This window comes from Populus trichocarpa, chromosome 3, assembly GCF_000002775.5.
Source record: "Populus trichocarpa isolate Nisqually-1 chromosome 3, P.trichocarpa_v4.1, whole genome shotgun sequence".
Lineage (NCBI taxonomy): Eukaryota > Viridiplantae > Streptophyta > Magnoliopsida > Malpighiales > Salicaceae > Populus > Populus trichocarpa.
The window spans coordinates 7645827-7657828 of NC_037287.2; the positions used below are offsets into that span (position 1 = coordinate 7645827).

At 34.3% G+C, this 12002-nt stretch overlaps 1 protein-coding gene across 1 annotated transcript; it reads right to left on the reverse strand.

The window, feature by feature from the left end:
- Positions 1-606: 606 nt before the first annotated feature.
- On the reverse strand, positions 607-10482 carry LOC7478402 (golgin candidate 5). Its single transcript, XM_002303257.4, has 20 exons — positions 10257-10482; positions 9861-10075; positions 8594-9561; positions 7750-7821; positions 7069-7143; positions 5722-5836; positions 5338-5399; positions 5170-5217; positions 4355-4639; positions 4196-4255; positions 4005-4088; positions 3836-3901; positions 3655-3753; positions 3356-3574; positions 2697-2811; positions 2395-2615; positions 2123-2182; positions 1890-2003; positions 1084-1158; positions 607-942 (listed from the first exon to the last, which is right to left on the reverse strand). Exons 2-20 carry the CDS (start codon positions 10012-10014, stop codon positions 907-909), a joined length of 2928 nt encoding a protein of 975 aa, XP_002303293.4. The 5' UTR covers positions 10015-10075; positions 10257-10482; the 3' UTR covers positions 607-906.
- Positions 10483-12002: the final 1520 nt, after the last annotated feature.

Sequence of the window (12002 nt, forward strand, 5' to 3'; positions counted from 1 at the left end):
TTACAAATTGATCATCAAAGACTACAAACGTTTCAATTATATTATTATATTTGCTGAATAACTGATCCAAAGATGAAATCCTTGTTTAACCTCTATTGATCAAATATAATATTTTTTTGGAATGAACAAAAATATAAGAAAGTTATTTTCAGTGCTTTAAATCAAGAATGCCTCATGTATGAGAATAAATAAGTTAACAATAATCTTAGTGCCTTTTTCTTCAAGAACATTAAAACGTGTAAGATGTCTGCAATGATAGAAAGAAATATAAATAGGAAGTATTTGCAAAACTAAAATTCCAATAGAATAAGCATAGACCATAGGCATAGAGCTTTTTGCCACCAGAACCACCTTAAAAGCTTAACAGTTAGATATTATTTATTTTTATATTTTAAAAACGTTTTAAAAAAATATTAATTTTTTTCTTTGCTTTAAATTAATATATTTTTTTTTTTTTTGAGATCTGATATGCTAATATCAAAAATATTTTTTAAAAAATAAAAAATATTATTTTAATACATTTCTAAATAAAAAAATACTTAAAAAAAGACTCTAGTCTCCTATTAACCGCATCAGCTTCATAAAATAAAATGGAAGCAGCCAAGGTTATGACTAATGAAGAATTTGAATCATCACTAAATAAATCCAAAAACTCAAAATCATCTTCAAGCTGGAGAAACAAATTTGTCACGATCTGATTTTTGCTATACAACAAATTCATCTCAATTACAAAACAATTTTGGATTTCATGAAAAAGGATCCCCCAAAACACTTGAAGAAGCTGCTTGCCCCGAATCACAAGTATAGAGGGGGAAAAAATGTTCGAACAAAATCACATCTACCAGACATCCTATACCATGAGCTTCACAATAAATGGCAAATACCACATTTCGTTGAGTCAACTTATCAGGCATTGCCAGAGGATGTACTTAATATTTGGATCTGTCAATAATTTGCAAGCATAAGCACAGAAACAAATAGTGAAAAAGAACTCAGGCCAAAAAATGAAACAAAGAGTGAAAGAGTACAAGTTTTGGACACGTTTGGGGAAAAATAAAAAATAAAAAGATTGAAAGGAAGTACCTTATTCACAAGCAAATTTACTTGCTCTCTGTACATTTCTTTCAAGTCTACAATATCAGCACGAAGTTCCTCCAACTGGAAATATGCAGCCATCAAAAAGTCAGGCTATCATATATAACACAAATTCCACGACTATAATCAAGAAATTCCATCTAAACATATAAAGGGCATCAAGAAATTTCACTTCCATAATCACAAAATGGAAATCTCGATAGAAGTATATTTGTGATCAATAAAATTTAATATCTGGCAAAGAGTCTTCCAACACGATTACATGAAAAAATTTTCAGTCCGAGTGTCATTCTTCCCATTTTTATTGGACAAACTTCATGCTGAAGCCCCTACTTCACTTTTCATTTCTTCAAGAACTCCATTTGATTCAGCAGGTGCACATTCCATGAAGAGCAGTTTTAAGAAAAGGAAGCGGAACAAGAAACAAAGATCTACAGCGCTCCAGTTGATAAATGCATTATACAGTCTCTACACTTTTTATTTAAATAATGAACACGCCATGGGGTAAAAATGATCAATCATGTTTCAGGGCAAACTTAATTCCACAGCCAATACTGCATTTCTGGGCGTCAGAAGGAAAATGCATTTCTTTAATAAGTTAATCAAAACAAACATTCATTCAAGGATAAAAAAAACTGGCTTAAAAACTTTTGAGGCTGCTTAGCGCATTTCAATTATGCAATAAGATCTAGAAAACATCAACAGCAAACCAGACAATTTATTCCATGAGAACATTAAGGCTGGTAAAATTGTTTGCAATCAAAGGAACTTCCAAACAAGATAGACATACGTACTTCCTCATCACGTTCACCCATTAACTCCAGGGCAGCAGAGTGCCTTCTCCTCAGTGCATCTAGTTCTGCCCGTACACCAGGCAAAAGGGCAGACTCTGCCTGTAATTTCTCACACTGCAGTGGATCAAAATATTCATTGAACTCAATTAAATGGAAAAATAATGGAGAACAATAAAATATAGGAATTACCTTTGCTGTAAATGTGACTCACTAAAGAACATGTACAAACTCACCTGTGCTGTCATTTTGACCAACTCTTCTGCGAGAGAGTCACGGATAGATTCCATGGATGCCTGAAGCATATTAAAAATGTAAATAATTCATCAGAGCTGCACATGGAAATTGTAATCATAAACTCAGATGATCATCCAAATGCAACACATCCCCACGGCATGCACTCAGCAAAACTTAGCTCTAGAATGCACAATACAGCATACAGACTGAAAATATGTGATAACAAGTGATCCTTTAAGCATGAAAAGTTCAAGAAAAAAAATACTCTTACCAAACGAGACATATATGATGCAAGTTCACCCTCTTTCTGACGAAGGGCAGATTCGAAAGCACTAGGTGTCATGCTCTTCATGTAGTAAGGACTCATGGTTGCCTCTCCAGGATTCCTCCGTTCAGAAAGACTGTCAGATGTGTCTAAAGATGCTTGCAGAAAATAGCTCTCCTCAATGCTGCCCAGGCTACTAGCACTGGAGAGCTTTCGGGTTAAGTTTCCTGCAAAATTAGCAAAATTTTAAAAAATATATGAACATGATAACAAGGTTAACTGGTGTAAATTTCAAAAGTAAAGCAGACCATTCTCGAAAGCAGAGTTGCTCCTTGCAATAGGAGTTTTATCAGATGCAGAAGCAGAATGGATGTGAGCTGTCCTTTCCAACTCCAACCGAGCAGCTTTCTCTCTTTCAATTTCCTGAAATAAAATAAGAGCTTAAATCATGAATCTTCCAAACAGCATTGCAACTTAAGTGCATATGATAAAGTAGGAAGATAGCTTTTGTTCTAATCTTTCAAAGAAATCTCCAAACGAAGCCAAAATTTCAGAGAAATCTGTATAGCAACGCCGAAATTATCTTCTACAAAGCCATCCAGCTTAAAATGAATTCCAAATGTGGATTAAATTAATAAACTTCATATTGGCTTCTACTAATGTCAAGATGATCTTCTTACTAACAGATTGAAAAGATCATGTTCATGAAAGGAAAATTCAATAATTAAAAAGAAGCAAGTTCTTCAGCTGCACAGACAAAACATCAATATGTGCCCTTTCCATGGATTCATTTTTTAAGACATGTCAAGTTGAGCATGTTCTTCTAAGCATTGTCGAGACTGAATTGTGTTTATAATGCAGTTGGCAATGTAAGAAAAACTAAAAAGCAACGGATACCCGGAATATAAACACATGCAACCTAATTAACCGCGATAGACATGAGTAGAAAGAAACCCAAGGGTGGTACCTGTTGTAGAAGTTCTCGGTTTATTAGTGCATCTTGTAACTCTTCCTTGTGTTTCTGCCTCAGTTCCTTAATTTGTCCTTCAAGTTGGTTTGCACGACCTTCTTGAGTGTCAGCTTCCTCCTTGGCTGCAAGGTATTCCTGCTTGTTTTCAGCTGCTCTCTGCCTCTCCTTTTCAAGGGACCTACTTAACTGTGTTTGTTCAGACCTGAGACAAGAAATCTGAGCATACCCAATTTCAGCTACTATTCATCAAACAGTTTCATCACTAACAAAACACATTTCATAGAAAGATGATGAACCTGTGCTTCAAGAACATTAATTCGAGATAAGGTTTGAGACAAGCGTTCATTCACAGAACGCTCTCTTTCCTCAGCGTCAGCAGCTTTCGCTTCTGCTTCCTGAAAATGTAACAACTAATAAATATATTTTTCTTTACAAGTTTCACATGTTATATCATAACCAGAAATAACATTCAGGCACCTGTAGTCGAGAGTTTAGAGATCTCTCCACAGCAGCCCAGGCCTCTGCCCTTCTTGCTGTTGTTTCCTAATACCAAGTGACAAAATATCACACACAAAAATAGCCTATAATTTGAGGTTCACAAGGACACCAATGGGAACTATAAAGAAGCATGAAAATATAAAACCACCTGCATGGCTTCAATCTGCCTTAGGAGAGGCCTAGTAGAATCTGGAACTTGAGTAATCAACTCCTCACAACGGCGCTCACTTGCCTAGAGAAAAAGCAAAACTAGTTATCACAACTAAAAGTAAATAGAGAATAATGCAAAAGCAAAAGCAATGACTTATTTACAGCAAGGTATGAGAAAGTTCAACACACTTGATAACGTTTTTGAAGATCTTCAATGTCCCTGCGTAGCATTTCCTCTCTAAAAACGGCCTATGAAACCAGAAATCAATCAAAAAGTGTGTACTAGAGAGTCATTTACAGCATATCAGTGGGCACACATCAACAATCTCAATAAAATTAAGTAAGAACCTGCTGCTCCTTTCTAGTCAAGGTTTGTCTTAATTCTTCAAGTGCCTGAACTAGCATAGTCTCGCGTTCCTCTGCTTCTCTTAGACGACTCTCTAATTCGGTTCTGGCTTCATTATTAACCCGCGCCTCTGCTAATGCTTCAGCCTCCTTGGCCGCAGATAAGGCATTAGTATAATAAATTTTCTGCGCTGAAAGCTCTGCTTGGTGTTTTTCTATTGTTTCTTGCAGCAAATTCTCTGTAGCTGTCTTGTCCTTTTTTATACTCTCTACTTTATTTTCTTCCACCTGGAAGTGGATAAAAAAAAAATTGTTAATAAAATACAGGGTGATGCCAAAACAATGACCAGAAAAGGTAGCTATTTCAATTAAATGATGTCTGAAACTAACACAAGAAGTGTTCTGCAGCAATTCACACGAATTATAACACAAAGAAGCTAATAAAGAATGAGATTTAATTTACAGATTAGGAAAAAAACGTTCCTCCACTCCAGAAAATGATTTTCATTTATTCGCAAGCAATATGTATTAGGAGTCCTTTTATCTGACATCAGAATCTAAGCAATGCTTCACAAACATTAAAATATTGGATGTAAGTCAAATTCAAAAGGCCCTACATGTTATCAATGCTGGATCATGTCTGCAAATCCGTGACAACATATCTTTTATTATATATTTATACAGAAAACTTTCATAAAATGAATGCCAAAAAAGTTCAGGTACAACAGTCCATCTCATCTTGAATCCAATGGTAGCATAATAGTCAAAATGTCATGATAATATGTAGCCAGCTACATTACAGTTTAGAATCAAATTACCTGAACTTTGGTCATCAAACCTTTCTTTTCTTCTTCAAGTTCTCTAATCTAAAATTTCACAAAAAGAGGGGAAACAAGCAAAACATTCCTTAGATCAGAAAGGCAGGAGCATTGCTATTAGATATTGAAACATCAAAAGTTCAGATAATCAGTAAGCCTGCTAGATACCTGAGCTCTTAATTTTCTAATTGTAGATTCTTGAGCAGCCTGCTTTTTTGAAAGCTCTTCACCTGGAATTCATAGACAAAATCTTCAGATAAAAAGATCACATGAAACAAAAACCTCATTGCTCTGCAAACTCCATCAAAAACTGTTTCCTCCAATGCAAAACTGTTATAAAAAGAGGAGACCCATCTTCAATTGTTAATAAATCAAATATTTATGTCTCAAAACCTTAATCCTGACTAGTTCTACAAACCCTCACACTGCATCGCTGCTCGAAATGCAATAAAAAGGTGGAGTAGGAGATATTATAGTATCTTTTCCTCTGAAAGAATCAGAATATGAAGAAACATTCATTACACATGGAAATAAATGCTTGAGTGGCTCTACCTTCAGCCATAACCTGATTAATGATTTCATCCTTTTCCTTCAGAAGAGCAGCTGCATCACTTTTTTTATTATGCTCTCTCCTGAGTGTATCTCTTTCCTTTGTAAGAGCATAGACCTGTAACCAAACATTCCAAGACAATATTAATCTCTGCAGTAAGAAACCTAAAGCAATAAGACTAATTGCCATTAAAAAACATAAATCTTTTCAACTTTAAATGCACAGGAGAGCTCATCAGACTGAAACTCAGAGTTTAAGTTGCGAGTTTCTCGCACCACCACAGCATACAAGCCCTACCACAAGGCATTGGTACTATCCAAAACTTTCAGGCTTTTAAATATCACATGTATTCTCAATTTAAACCATTTCTTTTTTGAAAAAGATGGAAATATTATTAAGAGGAAAATCCAAAAAGAAATACATTTCAAAAGGGGGGTAAAGGTATCCTCCACGGTGAGGAACAAAGAATTGGAAATAAATTAAAAAAAAAAAAAAACAGACAAGAAGCAACTCCAGTCTGCTGATTATTAGCCAAATATACTCCTTTAAGAGATCCTGAAGCAAAATGCTGTAGAGAAGCCAGCAAATTTCACAAAAGTTGGCTTGAGAGGGAGAGTTCTTAAAATACTGGAACCAAATATTCCAAATCAGAGCAAACACTACACAAGCCATAAAACATTTTGGTCCTTCCTCCTCCCAAAGCTCACTTTCTTTATTAACAAATCCCCCACCCAATCCAGAGACACCCACTGACTCCAAAACAGCAAAAAGCCTCTTCCACTAATCTCACGCAACTAGACAATGTAAGAAATTACTTCTAAGTCTAGTAGCTATAATAGTGCAGCACGAGCACAAATGTGTTGCCTATATTCAACATGAATGGTATTGTAGATAAATGATGAAAACTTCTTTATCAGAATAGCCAACAAAAAGAAATATCACAAAATTGACAGACTGTCTTTCAGGATTATATGGAATATCTTGCAGTGTACATTTTTCATTTGATTCATTAGGAGGCTAATTGGACTTTAACCAAAAAAAACAGGGGATAGCTTCCACTTCCCTATATCCCTCCCCTCCCTGCTGAGAGCAGGATTTGAACCAAAGTCACTTGGGACCATGTCAAGTGACCTGGCCAGCTAAGCTAGACAGCATTCATATGGTGATCAACATATGGTCATTAAGCATAAAAGCATGACATCTTAGTCATTACATATGCCTCAATTAATAAATACTCGATCTCCACAACCAATAACCAATCATTATCTTTTCCTAAAATTGCAAAAAGAAAAAATAAATATATATAAATAAAAAAAGCATGTGATAATTTTCAAATTTTAGAAGCATACCTTTCTTTCAAGAGTTGCAACCCTTTGATGGTATTCCTCTCTCAAAGACTCAATTTCTGCATCATTAGATTTTCTCTGTTGCATAAAACTCAGCGGTAAAAATGTCATTCAGGTCAGAGAGAAAGTGAGCAGAAATCACTATCTTTTTAACCAACAATAGTATTTCTAAAATCAAGTTCTCAATTAATGGAAAAGGAGATCAGAACAGAATAGAGGGGGAGTTGATGAGATGAATAATTGAACAAGTTTCTACAAAAAAAAACAAACACAAAAAAAAATGTTCAAATTACTTTTTTGATACAAACCCAACTAATGCAAAACATGCAGATGACGATCAATATTTTGGGTTGAATTAAGGACTAAAGAGCAAGTGTTCAGAGAATGGCTTGCACATGTTTAGGTAAATATACAACATCATTGTCAGTTCTTTTTTCTTTTTTACCATCAAACTAGCAACCAACAACATAATCAGAATTCTTTTAAGACAAGAAACACAACACTTACAGAAGATACTAAATGAACACAAACTAAATGAACTATCCAGTTAAAATGTAATTGGCGAAACCCATTTTTTAAAAAATAAAAGTACAAAAGTAACCATTTTACTGTAATGTATATATATGCGCAAAGTACCTAATCCAAATTAACTTGAATGCAGAAATAGTAAAAATTTATACAGACCTTCAATTCCTCAATAACAATTTTCAGGTGCTCATTTTCATTCATCAACTTCGCAATCTCATCAGCCTTCGCCTGGAAGAAGAACATCAGAGTTAGCTTTTTGCTTAACTTAAAGACTCAAAAGAATTGCAAAACAGTTTAGTTTTGACAACTAGCACTAAAAATACCAATTTTGTTGATCAAAAGTTCAGTTGTGCAAAATCTCATTAGTCTTCTTAACAAAAGAAGAGAAGCGCAAGCTAACATTATCATCATAAAGGTACTAATGGCGCTTTTGATGAGCAGAAAGGTGAAGGTGGTGTGCCTTGAGGGCTGGGTTGGTCAACTATGGCATGACAACCATAATTTGAAAAACATGAGAAGACAAAACTTCAATGAAATATGACGCGACAGCAGCATTTAACACTCACAGGTTGCAGTGATATCAGTCCATTACGAATAAGTGTTATGCACACAGGAGAAGAAAACAAGCATAAAAGTCATTCAAAAATCAAGTGAAAGAGAGATTGGTGGAGCTTAGTATATAACAACAACAAGACAATAAAAACTTGTACAAAATTAGAGAGGATCTTTCTATCCACTGAAATAAATTATAGGCCATCAAGAAGATAAAATTGTGTGAATCGACCAGTGAAATGTTCTAACAATATGAGAAAAGATGATCCAGTATCTTTCAAAAGTATGTATACTTTAAAAGACTCAGCAAGGACCAAAATTGACTTTTTTGTCCAGCATTAACATGTAATGTTGTCCAATTTTAACAATAAGAGTAGCAATTCAGCAGTGAGGCTAAGTTTCAAGCCTGTTTTTTCCTGCATAATATATCTGTGCCACAAGGTAATACCTGAGCTTGCCTTGCAGCACCTTGTAGTGCAGTTTCCATCATTTTCATCTCAGTCTTCACCTTCTCTAGTTCAAGCGTGGAATCTATAGAGTCTGATATATTCGACCTCAAACTCAAGTGTTGATCTTTAATGTCAATTTCACCATCATTGACTCGCTTGTCCCCTCCAACTGTCTGATTGTGGACATCATCTGCCTGGGAAACCGATCCAGAAACAATTTCTGAAGCCTCATCTAGGGGCGATGCATCGGACAGGGAAAATTCATGAACCATTTCACTCACTTCAGCACTAACAGGCTGTGAACTGGATGAATCAAGCACAGCTCCAGCTCGGGTATCACTTGATGCCTCAGCTAGGATATCAGTTGATGCCTGAGCTTGCACATCATTCAATGCCTCAGGTTGCGGTTCGTTTGATACCTCAGCTTGAATAGTAGAACTTCGTTCTACAGTCTCCTCAGCTTGTGCCTCTTGTTCATCTGTGCTATCAGGAGTATGAGACACATTATGTGACTCATCATGCAAGATGGAAGGAGCCTCAACTTCATCAACCCTGGAAGCTTCTGATCTGACCTCCAATGTATCTAAATTTTCAGCACAGCCCTCCTCTGAAATCTCTTTTCCCTGCACATCATCAACTGATTCTGGTACTTTAACATCATGAACAACTGGCTCAGGAGGTTCAACAGCCTTAGTCTCTGATTGAATTTCAGATTCAAGTTCAGCTTTGCCAGTATCTGAAATGACATCATCTTTTTTCTCAGCAATCTCTGGATGCTCAGCATCTTTTTTCCTCTCGAGCACTTGATTTTCTTCAGCAGATGTGGTTTGTTGGGTGTCAGAATTTTGAGATTCTTTCTCCTCAACAGTAGACAATTTCTGTGGAGATACAGTTTTCCCTGACGATTCATCAGTACTATCCTCGCTTTTGTTCCCCATAAAGGACATTACCGGCCATAATCCCGAAGCTAGCAAGAAAATAGAAAGGAGATTCTAAATAAAATGGGTCTCAATACACATAAGTTAGAACATTAAAAAAAACCAATGAACATGCAACCACGTTGTTCCCTAGCTTCAACACAACATTTGAAAAATCAACTTCCATGCTCTAGCACAAAAACCTTAACATTTTCGCAAAGTACTGAGATCAACCACATAGTTATTTTCAATAAACAAACAAAACAGTATGCATGAGCTCCAGCATTCCACAAGTTCTAACAGCCAGAATATATCTAAACCAAGAGCAAGGTAGTGGTAGGTACGGTACCTTCAGTGGTGCTACTAGAATCAGATTTATCTTCAAAACCAAGAGCAGTATCGAAATTCTTCTCGATATTCTTGACGCTCTCGCTCAGCTTATTAACCGCTCCTGCTAGATCCGGGAAGTTCCCCAGAGAGACTTTCCCGCTAAACCAAGCCATCTCTTATATAACTCACCCCACCACCGACAACAAAATAAAACAATAATCTTCGATCACACCCCTGCATTTACACACAAATTGATATCAAACACGGGATCATAACGAGAAGATCCTATGGGAAATTGAATATATTTCGTGATCTAGCAGATAATGTATAGAATCCAACAAATTGTGGGATTTGGAGTGAGATTTTATGCAGTGCTAAAAATTAAGAGTTTTGCCATTGAAGATTATTGAACAACCTTGCTTGGGGAATGCGTTGGGCTTCGCGGAGATTCACATCATGTCTCTTGATGATCCGATCCGATCCGATCCGATAAAAAGCGTTGATGAGCTGTTGATGGATTTCGGTGCTCTTTTTATGGATGAAGAAGGATAGAATAGAAGGAGAGAGAGATGGTGGTTTTCACATACGAAGGCAGAGGAGGATCTGATTGCTTTACTATACCATAAATTCGACGTGTACTTTACAGGTTTGAATGTCTAATATATAGTCTTGACTCTTGATGTTTAACTCAACTAAAAAAAATTAAAAATTAAAAATTAAAAATTGGTAAATGGTTTTTCTATGGTATGATCACTATGATTATGGATTTAAATCTAAAATATGATGTTATAACTTATAAATAAGACGTCATCTAAAAGAGATTTCATCTCTATGTCCTATGAGAGAATAGAATGGTGTTAATTATTATAAATACAAAATATTAAAATATTTTTTAATTAAACTAAATTACTGTACTCACATCAAAAGAAATAACATATATATATACACACACACATATCTTTTGAACTTAAATTAGTATGTTGTAAATGTATTTTATTGCAATTTAAATTGTATTTGATTACCTATCCAGTTTTATAATAATAAATCACATAATGTGCGATAATAAACTAGTATTATTATTTTAAAAAAAATCTAATTGATTTTGGAAAAATATTGTAGCTCTTGGACTTAGGAATATTGTTAATTGGAACAATATAACAAACGTTTTGTCCTTTCACCCAGAAAATAAAAATAACATTAGCTTTCAACGAAACTAAAATCTTTATACATCACTTAATAGTCATAAATAATTAACCAGGATAAATAAATCTTTTATCATTTTAATTACACAATAAAATAACTAAAATATCATTAAAAGTAAAAAATAAAATTAAAACCGACCTCAAAAGGTATTTTTGTATTTTAATTTATATTTTTTTATTTTTTTGTATAATTAAAAAAAATTTCAATTTCATCCTTCAATATTTGAATGATTGAAAATTGGACTTCATTGTTTTTTCAAATAGAGTATTTCAGGTCTAATGATCCAGGTCATTGGTTTAAAAAGTTTACATGTGTTTTATTTATAAAAAAAAAACTTTATAATTCTCTTTATTTTTTTTATCAGGTTATTTTAATCTCATGATCTGGGTTACAGGTTTGTTAAGATATTACAGGTTAGCTCGATCCTATTTACCAGGATTACAAGTTTGTCACGCTAACTTGGGTAAACAAAAACAGGTTTTTTATGTGTTTTTTTTTTTCATTTTACTCTTTCGTATTTAATAGGTTGTGGATTAAGATGCATTGTGTGTCCTCTTTTGAAAAAAAAAATATTTTTCCACATGTTATCATGATCACTTTTCTTTTAAATGTGATCCATCTAATGTCATTTTTTTTTTGTCTAATTAAAATAAACTCTGTGTATTCAACCTAGTCAAATTTATAACCCGAGTTGTATATTTTACTTATAAAAAAAAATATTTGAGAGAGTTGAACATTATTTTTTATGCAAAAAAGTAGTTTAACCCACGAGAAAGCGCAAACATGAAGACTAGTAAAAACTAAACTAGGAACTAGTTTTTTCACATATAAATAATGAAGTCTATATTTTTGAATTTAATGATGTTCATAACTTTTTACTATGTTAATAATTAAAAAAAAAACACACATAAAGAAATCACTATATGTAAAGATACCCTTTCAAAATATTTTTGTATCG

What these genes read in the sequence shown, in the direction of transcription:
- LOC7478402 (XM_002303257.4), bottom strand. Translation starts at nt 10,014, where the DNA reads ATGGCTTGGTTTAGCGGGAAAGTCTCTCTGGGGAACTTCCCGGATCTA. An exon ending in GGCAGATTGAAGCCATGCAG is followed by an intron (nt 3,902 to 4,004) that starts GTGGTTTTATAT and finishes ACTTGGTATTAG; the next exon opens with GAAACAACAGCAAGAAGGGC. An exon ending in CAACTCTGCTTTCGAGAATG is followed by an intron (nt 2,616 to 2,696) that starts GTCTGCTTTACT and finishes CTAATTTTGCAG; the next exon opens with GAAACTTAACCCGAAAGCTC.